General features: G+C 42.4%; 1 protein-coding gene across 2 annotated transcripts; it reads left to right on the top strand.

Annotated features, from left to right (window-relative positions):
- The first annotated feature begins 212 nt into the window (after window positions 1–212).
- On the top strand, window positions 213–14485 carry LOC115149506 (amiloride-sensitive amine oxidase [copper-containing]-like). 2 transcript variants are annotated; one of them, XM_029692441.1, is made up of 5 exons: window positions 213–636; window positions 10763–12324; window positions 13078–13366; window positions 13824–13956; window positions 14096–14485. In XM_029692441.1, exons 2-5 carry the CDS (start codon window positions 10779–10781, stop codon window positions 14363–14365), a joined length of 2238 nt encoding a protein of 745 aa, XP_029548301.1. In that variant the 5' UTR covers window positions 213–636; window positions 10763–10778; the 3' UTR covers window positions 14366–14485. The 2 variants fall into 2 exon arrangements, with proteins under 2 accessions (XP_029548301.1, XP_029548308.1); XM_029692448.1 differs by lacking the exon at window positions 213–636 and adding an exon at window positions 10014–10274.
- Window positions 14486–15534: the final 1049 nt, after the last annotated feature.

The following is a 15534-nucleotide window of genomic DNA, read 5'->3' as shown; positions in this document are numbered from 1 at the left end:
TAAATAAACACAACATAATACAAAATAAGAAACACGTCAAAGGGAGTGACAAATAGGGCAAGTAATCAAGGAGGTGATGGAGTCCAGGTGAGTCTGATGACGTGCAGGTGCGCGTAATGATGGTGACAGGTGTGCGCCATAACGAGCAGCCTGGTGACCTAGAGACCAGAGAGGGAGCACACATGACAGTACCCCCTCCCCAACTCGTGGCTCCAGCCTCAGGACGCCGATCAAAAAGAAGATCCCGGGGACCAGGTGCAGACCGGTCACCTCTGCAGAGGCGTGAGAAACCTGTCAATCCGGCTGAGACGCAGGAGCATGGCGACCTAGAGTTCGGCTCCAGCCGCAGGACGCCAACCCAAGGGACGAACCCAGGGATCAGGAGCGGACCGGTCACCCCTTCTGTTGCGCGGGAACCTGTCGCCGGCTGGGGCCGTAACGATGGTGACAGGTGTGCGCCATAACGAGCAGCCTGGTGACCAAGAGACCGGAGAGGGAGCACACGTGACACTACCAAAATATTTGGTCAACTTCCAAATATATATTTAAATAGTGCAACAAGAGACAGAGAGAGCGAGAGAGGCTTTTGCTATGAGCTCATAGGCCATCACCAGCTAGTGAGCTGTGCATCATTGGGTGAGTCAGCGAAACTGGAAAGCATTTTTTAGGACTATAATTTCCTTCTCATATCGTAGCATACAATATCTGTCTTTACACACACCTAGGCCTACTGTAGGCATTGATCTCAGATTCTCAGTTTGTCAGTATCAAAGTAGCCTGTCATTTCCATCATTTGTGAGGTATTATGGTCAAATCATGACGTCAGTGATCTTCAGGTCGGAAAGTCGGAGCTCTAGAAAGAGTCCAGAGTTCCCCAATTGGAATTCCAAGTTGGATGACCGTTCAAAACTCATTATCCAGTCAGAGCTTGTTTAACCTCGATTTCCCAGTTGTCTTGAACACACTGAAGTCAGAAGTCGTGTATTTCCCAGCTGTCTTGAACACACTGAAGTCAGAAGTCGTGTATTTCCCAGCTGTCTTGAACACACTGAAGTCAGAAGTCGTATATTTCCCAGATGTCTTGAACACACTGAAGTCAGAACTGGTATATTTCCCAGCTGTCTTGAACACACTGAAGTCAGAAGTCGTATATTTCCCAGCTCTGAATTCCCAGTTGTTTTGAACGAGGCATAACAAAAAGATTATGCCAAAGTCTCCAGTCTTGTAAAAGGACATAGAATTTTATGAAATGTGTTTTATAAAAGGCAAAAAAAATCTTGGACCCTAGGCCACAAAAAAATTGTTCCCATGTGTGCAACTCTGCCACTACGCAAATGTGATGATATGTGATATGTCATGCGTTCCGGTACCTCAGAGCTCCCCAGGTCACCCCCAGGTCACCCCCCCCCCCCCCCCCCACGCTCACTTTTTTTGTTCTGGCACCTTCCGATTTACAAGTGAAGCACTGGTTAAGAGGTTACATCTTCTCCTGAACAGAGATCAGAGATCAATACATTCTGCTTCATAAGGAGATATTAAATTTAACATTTTGTAACAGTTGGTAGCAGAACAGGTTAAATAGAGATAAGAGGTTATTAAATATTTAGGAGAAGTGTATATTTAAACGCCAGTTCCCTATCCCTATACAAATGTTAAATCTACTAATGACTCCTTATGAAGTTACTAGTTGGAGAATGAAGGCAGATAAAATAATTATTGTACATGCTAGCTAACACAATGTTGCTTGGCAACAATTTCAGAATTGACAGAAAAAGAACGGAGTAGGCGAACTGAGCATTTCAACTGTTCTTCATCTTAGCAAACCGTTTTATTTTAGGTTCCTCAGGTGAACAGAGACCAGGTCTAATCCCAGCTTCATCCTCAGGGCCTGACAGAATGACAAATCAACAAACACACACAGACAGATAACAAGGCTAAATGGGCAGCAACAACAATAAACAATTGCATTTTTATTCAACCCAAAGCTCACTCACCAAGTTACTCTGTGGGACAACGCTCACCACACATAGGCTTTCACAGCTCAACGGAAGGTACTGTGCCTTGCTGCATTCTCCCCGACCGTTACACACATTTTTGATGTACACCTAAGGTTTAAGACGAACACAGCTCAGGTCCTGTCTGTGGACCATGCTAGGATGAACATACAGCTGCCCTGGAAATGGAAGTGCTTTCTTTCAAAGTTGCGATAGTGTACCCCTCCCCACATAATACAGGTGGCAGAGCTCCAGAAGCTAAACTTTTAACCCCAAAAGAAAAAAAAACTGCGTCTAAACCTCCTATTCCGAAAGAGTGATATTTGAAAACTTATATTAGACATTCGAAGCCATTAGAATATTTTGTCCTCAATCAAATTATGTCCTCAGTCAGAGTGTAATACTGTGAGTGGCACAGAAGGTGGCGCTGTGGAGCAAGGTCTAGCCCTAAAGCACTGATCAGGCAGCAGGCTGTAAGTACAGGTCTGGTCAGACACATTCCTCCAGCTCAGGTCCCACAGGCTGCCACAGCACAGCTCCATAGGCATCAGAGAGGAGTTGTGCAACCCAGGGAAGTCCTGGCAGTTCCATGTGGCGTAGCAGTGGCCCCGCACACCGACATCTGGACCACAGAGGGGTGGCAGAGGGGGAGAGAGAGATATTTCAATCTCTTCTCAATATGCAGTCCATTTTTACTCCCACCTGCTGTCAAAATGCTGCAGGTAGCCTAGCGGTTAAGCATGTTGAGCCAGTTACCGAAAGGGCTCTGTTTCAAATCCAAGAGCCGACTAGGTGTAAAATCTGTCAATGTGCACCCGAGCATGGTAAAGGACCCTAATTGCTACAATACAGTGCAGTCGGGAAGTATTCAGACCACTTGACTTTTTCCACATTTTGTTACAGCCTTATTCTAACATTGATCAAATCGTTTTTCCCCCCTCATCAATCGACACACAATACCCTGTAATAACAAACCAAAAACAGGTTCAGAAAATGTTGCTAATTTATAAAAAAAGGAAATATCACATTTACATAAGTATTCAGACACTTTACTCAGTACTTTGTTGAAGCACCTTTGGAAGTGATTACAGCCTCAAGTCTTCTAGGGGATGAAGCTTGGCACACCTGTATTTGGGAAGGTTCTTCCATTGTTCTCTGCAGATCCTCTCAAGCTCTGTCATGTTGGTTGGGGAACGTCGCTGCACAGCTATTTTCAGGTTTCTCCAGAGATGTTCGATAATGTTCAAGTCCGGGCTCTGGCTGGGCCACTAGGGAGCATTCAGAGACTTTGTGCGTTGACTTGGCTGTGTGCTCAGGGTTGTTGTCCTGTTAGACTGGGGCAATGGTTCCCCTTCCGAGGTCCTGAGCGCCCTGGAGCAGGTTTTCATCAAGGATCTCTCTGTACTTTGCTCCGTTCAGCTTTCCCTCGATCCTGACTAGATGCCCAGTCCCTGCCGCTGAAAAACATCCCCACAGCAGGATGCTGCCACCACCATGCTTCACCGTAGGGATGGTGGCAGGTTTCCACTTCCACTTGGCATTCAGGCTAAAGAGTTAAATCTTGGTTTTATCAGACCATAGAGTCTTGTTTCTCATGGTCTGAGTCCTTTAGGTGCCTTTTGGCAAACTCCAAGTGGGCTGTCATGTGCCTTTTACTGAGGAATGGCTTCCGTCTGGCCACTCTACCACAAAGGCCTGATTGGTGGAGTGCTGCATTGGTGGAGTCTGGGGTATTATGTGTAGAATGATGAGGATTTTCTGGGGATTAAATCCATTTTAAAATAAGGCTGTAACGTAACAAATATCCTGCCGAACCTTGACTTCGGCAATGTCATTTACAAAATAGCCCCCAACACTCTACTCAGCAAACTGGATGCAGTCTATCACAGTGCCATCCGTTTTATCACCAAAGCCCCATATACTACCCACCACTGCAACCTGTATGCTCTCGTTGGCTGGCCTCCACTACATATCTGTCACCAAACCCACTGGCTCCAGGTCATCTATAAGTCTTTGCTAGGTAAAGCCCAGCCTTATCTCAGCTCACTGGTCACCATAGAAACACCCACCCGTAGCATGCGCTCCAGCAGGTAGATTGCACTGGTCATCCCCAAAGCCAACACTTCCTTTGGCCACCTTTCCTTTCAGTTCTCTGCTGCCAATGACTGGAACAAATTGCAAAAATCTCAGACGCTGGAGTCTTATATCTTCCTCTCTAACTTTAAGCGTCAGCTGTCTGAGCAGCTTACCGATCACTGTACCTGTACACAGCCAATCAGTAAATAGCACACCCGACTACCTCATCCCCATATTATTACTTACCCTCTTGCTCTTTTGCACCCCAGTATCTCTACTTGCACATCATCATCTGCACATCTATCACTCCAGTATTAATGCTAAATTGTAATTAGTTTCGCCTCTAGGACCTATTTTTTGCGTACCTCTCTACTCTTCTACATTTGCACACGCTGTACATAGATTTTTAGATTTTTCTTTTCTTTTGTGTTATTGACTATACGTTTGTTTATGTGAAACTCTGTGTTCTTACAAAACTAGAACATAACAACATAGAAAAACTAAACTAGAAAACCCCGTCAGGGCGTGACAGGGGGGTGTTTGTCTATGTTTTGTATTTCTATGTTCAGTTTCTAGTTTTGTATTTCTATGTTGGTGTTTGGTATGATCTCCAGTTAGAGGCAGCTGGTCGTCGTTGTCTCTAATTGGAGGTCATATTTAAGCTGTTGTTTGTCCCACCTGTTTTTGTGGGTGATTATTTGTGAGTAGTGTTTGTTTCTCCTCTGTGTCACGGTTTGTTGGTTTGTAAATTTCAGTTATTTGATGTATTGCATAGTTTCACAGATTAAATACATATGTGGAACGAAACACACGCTGCACTTTGTTCCACTCCTTTTGGCAGTGACAGACCTACTTCTGGAGAACCACAACAATGCTGGCTGTTTCCCATCAGTGATGGGTTGATCCTGTTTACAGATTCGTTTTCATATACATCTCCCCTAATGATTTAACTGATGAAAGGACACAGCTGTTATATTTCCAGAGAAATATGAGCTAAGGTCCTTACAAAATACCAACATCACATCCCACTGGTATTTTTAAAAATCTTATTCTATATCTACTCTGTTATCTACTATATTACTGAGTTATCTACTATATCTAGTCAGTTATCTACTCGGTTGTCTACTATATCAACTCGGTTATCTACTATATCAACTCGGTTGTCTACTATATCAACTCGGTTGTCTACTATATCAACTTGGTTATCTACTATATCAACTCGGTTATCTACTATATCTACTCTGTTATCTACTATATCTACTCGGTTATCTATATCTACTCGGTTATCTACTATATCTACTCGGTTATCTACTATATCTACTCGGTTGTCTGCTATATCAACTCGGTTATCTGCTATATCAACTCGGTTATCTACTATATACAACTCGGTTATCTACTATATCAACTCGGTTGTCTGCTATATCTACTCTGTTATCTACTGAGTTATCTACTATATCTACTTGACGTTCTGTGGAAACATAGTAGTTTCTGTAATCAAGTGTTTCAGTGCTTTTAATGGAAATCCTGTCTGAGAGTAGACTCAGTAGATACAGTATAAATAGTAGATAACAGGGAAGCTGTAGTAGGTATAGTAGATAACACAGTAGATATAGGATTAAATATATGAAATGGCACAGTAGATAATGTAGATAATGGATTAGATATAGGATAAGATATATGAAATAACACAGATATAGTAGATACAGTATATATAGTAGAAAACACCGTAGATATATTATATAACACAGTAGATAGCACAGTAGATATAGTAGACAGTGGAGTAGATACAGTAATGAGCAGAGCAGCTATAGTAGATAACACAGTATATATTGTAGATACAGTAGATGACAGTGTATAGTAAACATACATATAGTAGATGACATAGGAAATAACACATTAGATATCATAGATACAGTAGAAATAGTAGATAACACAGTAGATATAGGATTAGATATATGAAATAACAGTGTAGATACAGTGTATATATAGTTGACAACGGAGTAGATATAGTAGACAGCAGAGTACATAACACAGTAGATATAGTAGATAACATAGTAGATACAGTATATAGAGTAGATATTACATTTTGCCTTCATTTAACTAGGCAAGTCAGTTAAGAGCAAATTTTTATTTTCAATGACGGCCTGGGAACAGTGGGTTAACTGCCTTGTTCAAGGGCAGAATAACAGATTTGTACCTTGTCAGCTCGGGGATTCAAACTTGCAACCTTTCGGTTACTAGCCCAACGCTCTAACCACTAGGCTACCCTGCCGCCCCATATCGTAGATAACACAGTAGATATATGAAATAACACTGTAGATATCACAGTAGATATAGTAGATAACAGAATAGATATAGTAGACAGCCGAGTAGAAGTAGGAATAGTAGATACCACAGTCAATGTAGTAGATAAAACAGAAGATATTGTAGATATAGTAGATAACAGAGTAGATGTTGTCGATAACACAGCAGATATTATAGATAACACAGCAGATATTATAGATAACACAGCAGATATTGTAGAAAACACAGTAGATATAGTAGATAACATAGGAGATATAGTAGATACGGTAGATATAGTAGATAACAGAGTAGCTATAGTAACCTGTAGCTCAGTTGGTAGAGCATGGTGTTTGCAACACCAGGGTTGTGGGTTCGATTCCCACGGGGGGCCAGCACAGGAAAAAAAAATAAAAATAAATAAATGTATGAAATGTATGCATTCACTACTGTAAGTCGCTCTGGATAAGAGCGTCTGCTAAATGACTAAAATGTAAATGTAAAATGTAAGTAACAAAGTAGACATAGGATTAGATATATGAAAAAACACAGTAGATAGCACAGTAGATATAGTAGATAACAGACTAGATATTGTAGATAACACAGCAGATATTGTAGATAACACAGTAGATATTGTAGATAACATAGTAGATATAGGATATTGTAGATAAGAGTAGCTGTAGTAGGTCAAAAGTAGATATAGTAGATAAAACATTAGATATGTGAAATAACACAGTAGACAGCACAGTAGATATAGTAGACGACAGAGTAGTGTGAAATAACACAGTATATATAGTAGATAACAGAGTAGATATAGTAGACAGCACAGTAGATATCGTAGATATAGTAGATAAGAGCAGATATTGTAGATAACACAGCCGATATTGTAGATAACACAGTAGATATAGTAGATAACATAGGAGATATTGTATATATGGTAGATATAGTTGGTAACAGAGTAGCTATAGTAAGTAACAAAGTAGATATAGTAGACATAGGATTAGATATATGAAATAACACAGTAGATAGCACAGTGGATATAGTAGATAACACAGTAGATATAGTAGATAACACAGTAGATAGCGTAGATAACACAGTGGATATAGTAGATAACACAGTAGATATAGTAGATAACACAGTAGATAGCATAGATAACACAGTAGATATCGTAGATACCAGATTAGTTATAATAGATAACGGAATAGATACAGTAGACAACGGAGTAGATACAGTAGGCAACGGAGTAGATATAGGATTAGATATATGAAATACCACAGTAGATATGGTAGACAACACAGTAGATATTGTAGATAGCACAGTATATATGGTAGATAACAGAGCAGATATAGCAGATGGCACAATAGATATAATAGATAGCATAGTAGATAACACAGTATATATAGTTGATAACACAGTAGAGATAGCAGTGGAGAGATAGTAGACAGCAGAGGAGATATAGTAGACAACGGAGTAGATAACACATTAGATATAGGATTAGATTATGAAATAACACAACAGGTATAGTAGATAATATAGTAGATAACAGAGTAGATATTGTAGATAACACGGTATATATAGTAGATAACACCGTAGATGTAGTAGATAAAACAGTAGATAGCGGAGTAGATATAGTAGATACACAAGAAGATAAAACATTTTCCAAGTGGGATCTGACGTTTGTATTTTGTAAGGACCTTAACTCGCATTTCTCTGGAATTTTTTAAATGTAACCTTTATTTAACCGGGAGAAGCCCATTGAGAGCCAGAGTCTATTTTTCAAGGGAGACCTGGCCAAGAAGACAACAACAATCAATACATTACATCATTAAAACATACAACAAAATGATCCAGCCTAAAAAGTCTCCCATCAATATTTTTAATTCATTCAGTGGCACTAGCATATCTAGATGAAGCATGGATTGTAGATTATCCCATGCATCTGGTGCATAAGAAGAGAATACCCCGTCTGCTAGGTGGTTGCTACTTAAAGTCTCCAGGACATTCACAGTATTAGGCAAGACTGCCTTGTCTTGTGAATGTCTGGAGACTTTAAGTAGCAACCACCTAGCAGACGGGGTATGGTAACTGCTGGTGGTGAAGGAGACCAGACTACAGAGGTAAAGAGGGAGTTTACCCAAAAGGACTTTGTAGATCAACACATACAAATGTATCTTTCTGCGCATATAAAGTTAGGTCCAACCTACCATTTGGTACAATGTGCAATAGTGGGTGAGTGACTTGGCATTTGTAATAAAGCGCAAGGATGCATGATAAACAGAGTCCAGTCTCTGTAAGACAGAGGAGGCTACATGGATATACAACAAGTCACCATAATCAGTTACAGAGAGAAAAGTGGCCTGAACAAGCTTCTTTCTAGCCATAAGCAGGAAGCAAGCCTTATTAAGAAAATAAAAAACCAATTTACATTTAAGCTTTATCACAAGATTATCCACATGAACGTTAAAGGACAACTTGTTATCCAACCAAATACCTAGGTATTTGTAGGATAACACTTTTTTCAATGGATAAGCCACTAGATGTGACAATGCTAACGTTCTCTGGCAGAGTTCTAGCTCTGGTAAAGCTCTGAAACAGCTGTGTCCTTTCATCAGTTAAATCATTAGGGAGACTAATATACAACACCATCTGTAAACAGGTCCAACCCAACACTGACAGGAAACAGCCAGCATTGTTGTGATTCTCCAGAATGTACAAAAACGTCACAATAACTTCCAATGTTAATAACAATAACTATCTGCTTGAGATGGAGAGGCATTTCAAACTGGCAAAGAGGTGAAAGCTATAATAAACCTACACGACACAGAGAAAGGTTAACGGTATCAACGACTATCAACATACGAAATCATCACACACAGAGGGAAAAGTATCTAAAATAACCAGGCAGAGGGAAAATTAACTCAAATAACTAGGCAGAGGGAAAATTAACTCAAATAACTAGGCAGAGGGAAAATTAACTCAAATAACTAGGCAGAGGGAAAATTAACTCAAATAACTAGGCAGAGGGAAAAGTCACTCAAATAACTAGGCAGAGGGAAAAGTCACTCAAATAACTAGGCAGAGGGAAAAGTCACTCAAATAACTAGGCAGAGGGAAAAGTCACTCAAATAACTAGGCAGAGGGAAAAGTCACTCAAATAACTAGGCAGAGGGAAAAGTCACTCAAATAACTAGGCAGAGGGAAAAGTCACTCAAATAACTAGGCAGAGGGAAAAGTAAATCAAATAACTAGGTAGTGTGAACAGTCCAGTAAATAAAATTACTAGGTAGAGCGAGCAGTAAATAAAATGTAAACTGTCACACTGTTGTATACATCCAAGAGATTTGTAATACCACATAATTTCCTCATTGAAACAGTGAAATATACAGACTCACATTGGGAGTTCATTAAACCAATTGTGGTTTGAATAATCGTTAATGAGCATACAGTGAAAGTGTTACATTCATTTTCCAGACTCTGTATGAGCATTAGAGTATCTCAGACCTCGTGCATGTTAGGGGAACATTACTCATGTGTAATGAACCACTATCCTCTGCCAGGATAAATATTTGACTTATCAGGTACAGTAAATTGACATCAGCATTCCACACTAATGGAATCAGTTAAAAACCACTTGATTCTAATTTTGCCTGGGAGCCTCTTCACACGCAGACCAGTGGAATTAATTATTTATACAGTACTCCTGAGATTTCAACACTTTTACAATCCCTTGTTGACCAATCACATTCCATCGCTGCCAAGGAGAAGGTTATATATAAACATCTGTTCATTGAGCCCTGTTTTCATACAAGGCATCTTCCATCGGGGCTGCAAAGGGAAGGATTCCGCTGCTTGGGCTGTTCTGGTTCTGGATAAAGCAACATTGTTTCACTCTGTACCCTTAAACATTTGAAGTGCATACCGTAGGTAGGTCAGTTTCTTTGCTAAGGCATGCATTGGCTACAGCGCACTGATTTGCATGCTTTTTAAGTTCAGCCTCATCGCATCATATCACAATATTACATAAATAGGGTTACAGGACCATGTTATAACATCTAACTGTTTGAAAGAGGCAACTGTAAAACATAAATCCCAGATTCACCTGGGGAGGAGGAGGAGGAGAAGGAGGAAGGTTGCTTTGCCAGATGTGGCGAGAACAGGGATAGGGGGAATGTATCTGTATCTGGATGCCAGATATGCTGTAATGTATGTTTTTCTTTTCAGTGGATGAAGCACTGGATGAAACAGAGAAGGCTATAAGATCAGTAGAGGGTTTACTCAAGTGCTTTTATTAGATAAGTGTCAGACATAGCTTAATAGCTTAATAACTCAAGTGCAAGGGTTGAACAGGAAAAACAAAAGGGTAAGTGACTATAAAAACACATTCTGCATTGGCTGTCTGTCTTCTCTCCCAGTTGTGTCTCAGTAGACATGGCCATGTTGTGCTTCTGTCTGCTGGTGCTGCTACTCACTCTGGACGTGTGTGAAGCTGACCGTGGTCGGGAGTGGGCTCACCACGGGGCATCAATGTTCGCCGACCTGACCCCCCATGAGATGCGCGACGTCCGGGACTACTTGCAAGGAAAGCCAGAGTTGGGTCTGACAGCGGCCCGGGGCAAGTCCCTGAAGAAGAATAGCATTCTGCTGATGGAGCTCCACCTGCCCCGCAAGCACAAGGCACTGAGGGCCCTGGACCGGGGCCAGGCCAAGCCCACACGTCAGGCCAGGGTTGTGGTGCAGTTCGGGAACCAGTCCCAGCCCAACATCACCGAGATCATCGTGAGTCCACTTCCCTTCCCTACTTCGTACAGGGAGAAGACCTTCAAGGGAGACAAGCCCATTCGGTTTGAGTCACGGCCCATTACAGTGGCTGAGTACTCGCACATCATCAACATCTTGCAGAAAATCACCGCCAAGGTCCACAAGGTGCTGTTTGAGACCACAGGGGGATTTTCCTTCCACAACTGTACCGACCGCTGCCTGACGTTCTCTGACATTGCACCCCGTGGTTTGGAGTCAGGTGAGAGGAGGACCTGGATTATGCTGCAGAAGTTTGTGGAGGGCTACTTCATCCATCCTGTGGGCTTTGAGGTCCTGGTGAACCATAAAAACCTGGACCCTGAGCGCTGGACGGTGGAGAAGGTGTGGTACAATGGCCAGTACTTTGACAAGGTGGAGGAACTGGCAGAACAATACGAGAAAGGAACGCTGGAGAAAGTCAAACTTCCTGACCATGACGACAAGGACTTGTACTCCACTTACATTCCCCGTGGGCACAGCAACACCCGCACCGACATCCACGGGCCCAAGCTGGTGGAGCCCCAAGGCCCTCGCTACCATGTGGATGGAAACTTTGTGGAATATGCCGGCTGGTCCTTCGCCTTCCGTGTCCGCTCCTCCGCCGGCCTCCAGATCTTCGACCTGCGCTTCAACGGAGAGCGCATCGCCTACGAGGTCAGTCTCCAGGAGGCCATTGCCTTCTATTCAGGCGACACCCCCGCCGCCATGCAGACCAAATACATTGACGCCGGCTGGGCCATGGGCACCCTGGACTACGAGCTGGCGCCTGGCATCGACTGCCCTGAAATCGCCACCTTTCTAGACCTGTACCATTACTACGATACAGACAAGCCTGTACATTACAAGAACGCCCTGTGTGTGTTTGAGATGACCACGGGGATGCCTCTAAGGAGGCACTTCAACAATAACTTCCAGGGGGGCTACAACTTTTTCGGGGGTCTGGAGAACCACGTGCTGGTGCTTCGGACCACCTCCACCGTCTATAACTACGACTACATCTGGGACTTCCTCTTCTATCAGAACGGAGTGATGGAGTCCAGGGTCAGTGCCACCGGTTACATCCACGCCACTTTCTTCACACCTAACGGACTACACTACGGGTCCAAGGTGTATAACTACGTTCTGGGTAACCTGCACACGCATCTCATCCACTACAAGGTTGACCTTGATATTGCTGGTGAGTTCTGTTCTATCAATCTGGTAGTGTGATTATGTCATTCAGGATTCAGGAATCACATTTTGTAATGCTGTGAATGGTTGCTGATTATCTATCTGTAAAGCTACAAAGTTCTGTCTATATGTAAATACAGCAATTTATAATAACAAATGGGTTGGTATAGTTTCAAAATAGAAAGGAAATAAAATACCAAAGAAAGAAGGTGACAATGTTCACATGTACAGGCTTGTGTTCTAGCCTCTGTTTGATCTGACACACTTCTAGGGAAGTACGTCAAATTCTTGAAGATATTTTAGATCTTTGGTCCACCATTGCATTATGGGTGTTGCTCCTAGATGGTTTATGATTGTTGCTGCCAGCCAAATAAAACAACATGAGATTATGTCAGCCATTGTTATGAATCATTGACGAGAAACCCAAAATAACCTTTCATATCATGTGCCATGGGCAATACAACTGATAAATGTGAAATGATATGCCTAGTCTGTGCAATATCAGAACATTACTTCAGTGCCTAGGTCCACTGCATTTAAACCTAACAAAGGGCAATAAAAGGTTTTAAATGCATGAATTATTGCATCTCAATTCTTCTTTTGAAATTGAAATGGAGTTAATTGCAAACACCAGCCCTACTTGACCCCAACCCTGCTTGACCCCAACCCTGCTTAACCCCAACCCTGCTTAACCCCAACCCTGCTTGACCCCAACCCTGCTTGACACCGTTAATATGATTGCTTTTGTCAAACACTCCAGGTCGGGAGAACAGCTTTGAGTCGATGGACCTGAAGTATGTGAACTTCACCAACCCGTGGAGCCATAAACATTCCGTTGTCCAATCCAAGCTCGTCAAGACGCAGCACCAGACGGAACGCGGTGCTGCCTTCTGCTTCGGCAAGAAGTTCCCCCGCTACGTGCACTTCTACAACCCCAACGAGAAGAACAAGTGGGGCCACCAGAAGGGCTACCGCATCCAGTACAACTCCCATGCCAACAGTGTGCTGCCCCGTGGCTGGATGGAGGAGAACGGCATCAGCTGGTCCAGGTAATGACAACACACAGCTAAAGGGACTGTTCACTCTGAAAATCAAAGTTTATCAGATGTTTTCATACCTCAATCAACGTCAGTTCATCCCACACCATCTGTTGAGTAGTTCCCACTGTAGACAGAGGAAATCTGCAGGCCACTACCAAAAATGAATTGGAAAGATTGGCACCATGTAATCATATGGTGGGGTAGAATGGGTAGTATCCCTTTAAAGCTGAGGTAAGCGAAACAGCACCACTTGCTGCCCCAGGCGCATTTGTTATTGTTTTTGTTTGGAGGAAATAAGCATTCAGCAAGGTGGTAGAAAATAACTCTCCAGTTCTATCGAAGCATGCAGTGATCTGTTTCAGATTATTATAGCATCTGACATCTACTCTCAGACAGTTCGGATTCAGTCTGAAGTGCACTACATATGTGTACTGGTGAGAGTGGCTTTATCTTCCTCTGTATGTAGATACCCGTTGGCTGTGACCAGACACAAGGACAGTGAGCCCACCAGCAGTAGTATCTACACTCAGAACGACCCCTGGGAGCCGGTGGTGTCTTTTGAGGACTACATCCGCAACAATGAAAGCATCATCAACCAGGTGAGACCTATTGTTACCAATAACTCAACTCATTCTCAGACTCAAAATAGAATCTTCCCTACCCTGGATGGCATTATGATTGTATAATAACTAAATAATAAATCCAATCAATTAATCAATCAACCTGTCTCCTGTGTAGGACCTGGTTGCCTGGGTGACTGTGGGCTTCCTGCATGTGCCCCACTCAGAGGACATCCCCAATACAGCGACGCCCGGCAATGCCGTGGGCTTCTTCCTGCGTCCCTTCAACTTTTTCGACGCGGACCCCTCTCTGGCGTCCCGCAGTACCGTTATCGTCCGGCAAGACAAAGAGGGCAAGCCCAAGGTCCAGAGATGGACCCCAGAAGTCGTAGGTCACTGTGTGACTGACAGCCCTTTCTTCTACAATGGCACCTACGCAGAAGTCTGAGGGACTGGTGCGACTGACATGAAAGACACAAAATGGAGGTTCCATCCTCCAATGATGGAAATCATGTAAATGCGAAATATTATATTCTGGAACAGGCATTAATAAAAGTAATATTATGTTGATATCGTTCCTGTTAAATGTGAAAGAATAACTTTTTTTTAATGAGTATGCAAATGTATTGCAACAATTTATCATTCCTATACATAGGCACATTTCATTAGAAACTCTCTAAAATCATAACTCAGACACATTTTACCATTGTACATACATACAGTACCAGTCAAAAGTTTGGACACACCTACTCGTTCAAGGGGTTCTCTTTATTTTTTACTATTTTCTACATTGTAATAGTGAAGACTTGAAGTCATGAAATAACACATGGAATCATGTAGTAACCCAAAAACTGTTAAATAAATCAAAATATATTTTATGTTTGAGATTTTTCAAAGTAGCAACCCTTTGCCTTGATGACAACTTTGCACTCTTGGTATTGGTGGGAAAGTCAATACTGGCCTGTGACTAATACAGGGAATCAGACAGTGTTTACCTATAGGGAGTATTTTACTTGTTCTTTCCAGTCAAGGGTCTGGCCTGGAACAGTCCACAGACATCTCCTTCTCTCGTTCCTTTCCTCTGCTCTTTCAAAAACAGATTGATGTACGTTGTAAAGGTACAGAAAAAACAGCTGTAAGGAACTTGGTGAGTAAGCGGACCAGTGCAAGCAACGGCATTGCAGAATGGGAAGTTATGCTTGAGGATAAAGTATTTGACTATTGTGTCAAGTGTTTAACCTAATAAAAAAAAACACTATCCATGAAGAACAAGAAGTTACAACCCCGTGTTTACATTTACATTTAAGTCATTTAGCAGACGCTCTTATCCAGAGCGACTTACAAATTGGTGCATTCACCTTATGATATCCAGTGGAACAACCACTTTACAACAGTGCATCTAAATCTTTTAAGGGGGGGGGGGTTAGAAGGATTACTTTATCCTATCCCAGGTATTCCTTAAAGAGGTGGGGTTTCAGGTGTCTCCGGAAGGTGGTGATTGACTCCGCTGTCCTGGCATCGTGAGGGAGCTTGTTCCACCATTGGGGTGCCAGAGCAGCGAACAGTTTGGACTGAGCTGAGCGGGAACCGTGCTTCCTCAGAGGTAGGGGGGCCAGC

Source organism: Salmo trutta, chromosome 2, assembly GCF_901001165.1.
Source record: "Salmo trutta chromosome 2, fSalTru1.1, whole genome shotgun sequence".
Lineage (NCBI taxonomy): Eukaryota > Metazoa > Chordata > Actinopteri > Salmoniformes > Salmonidae > Salmo > Salmo trutta.
This window is presented reverse-complemented; position numbering and strand designations above follow the sequence as displayed.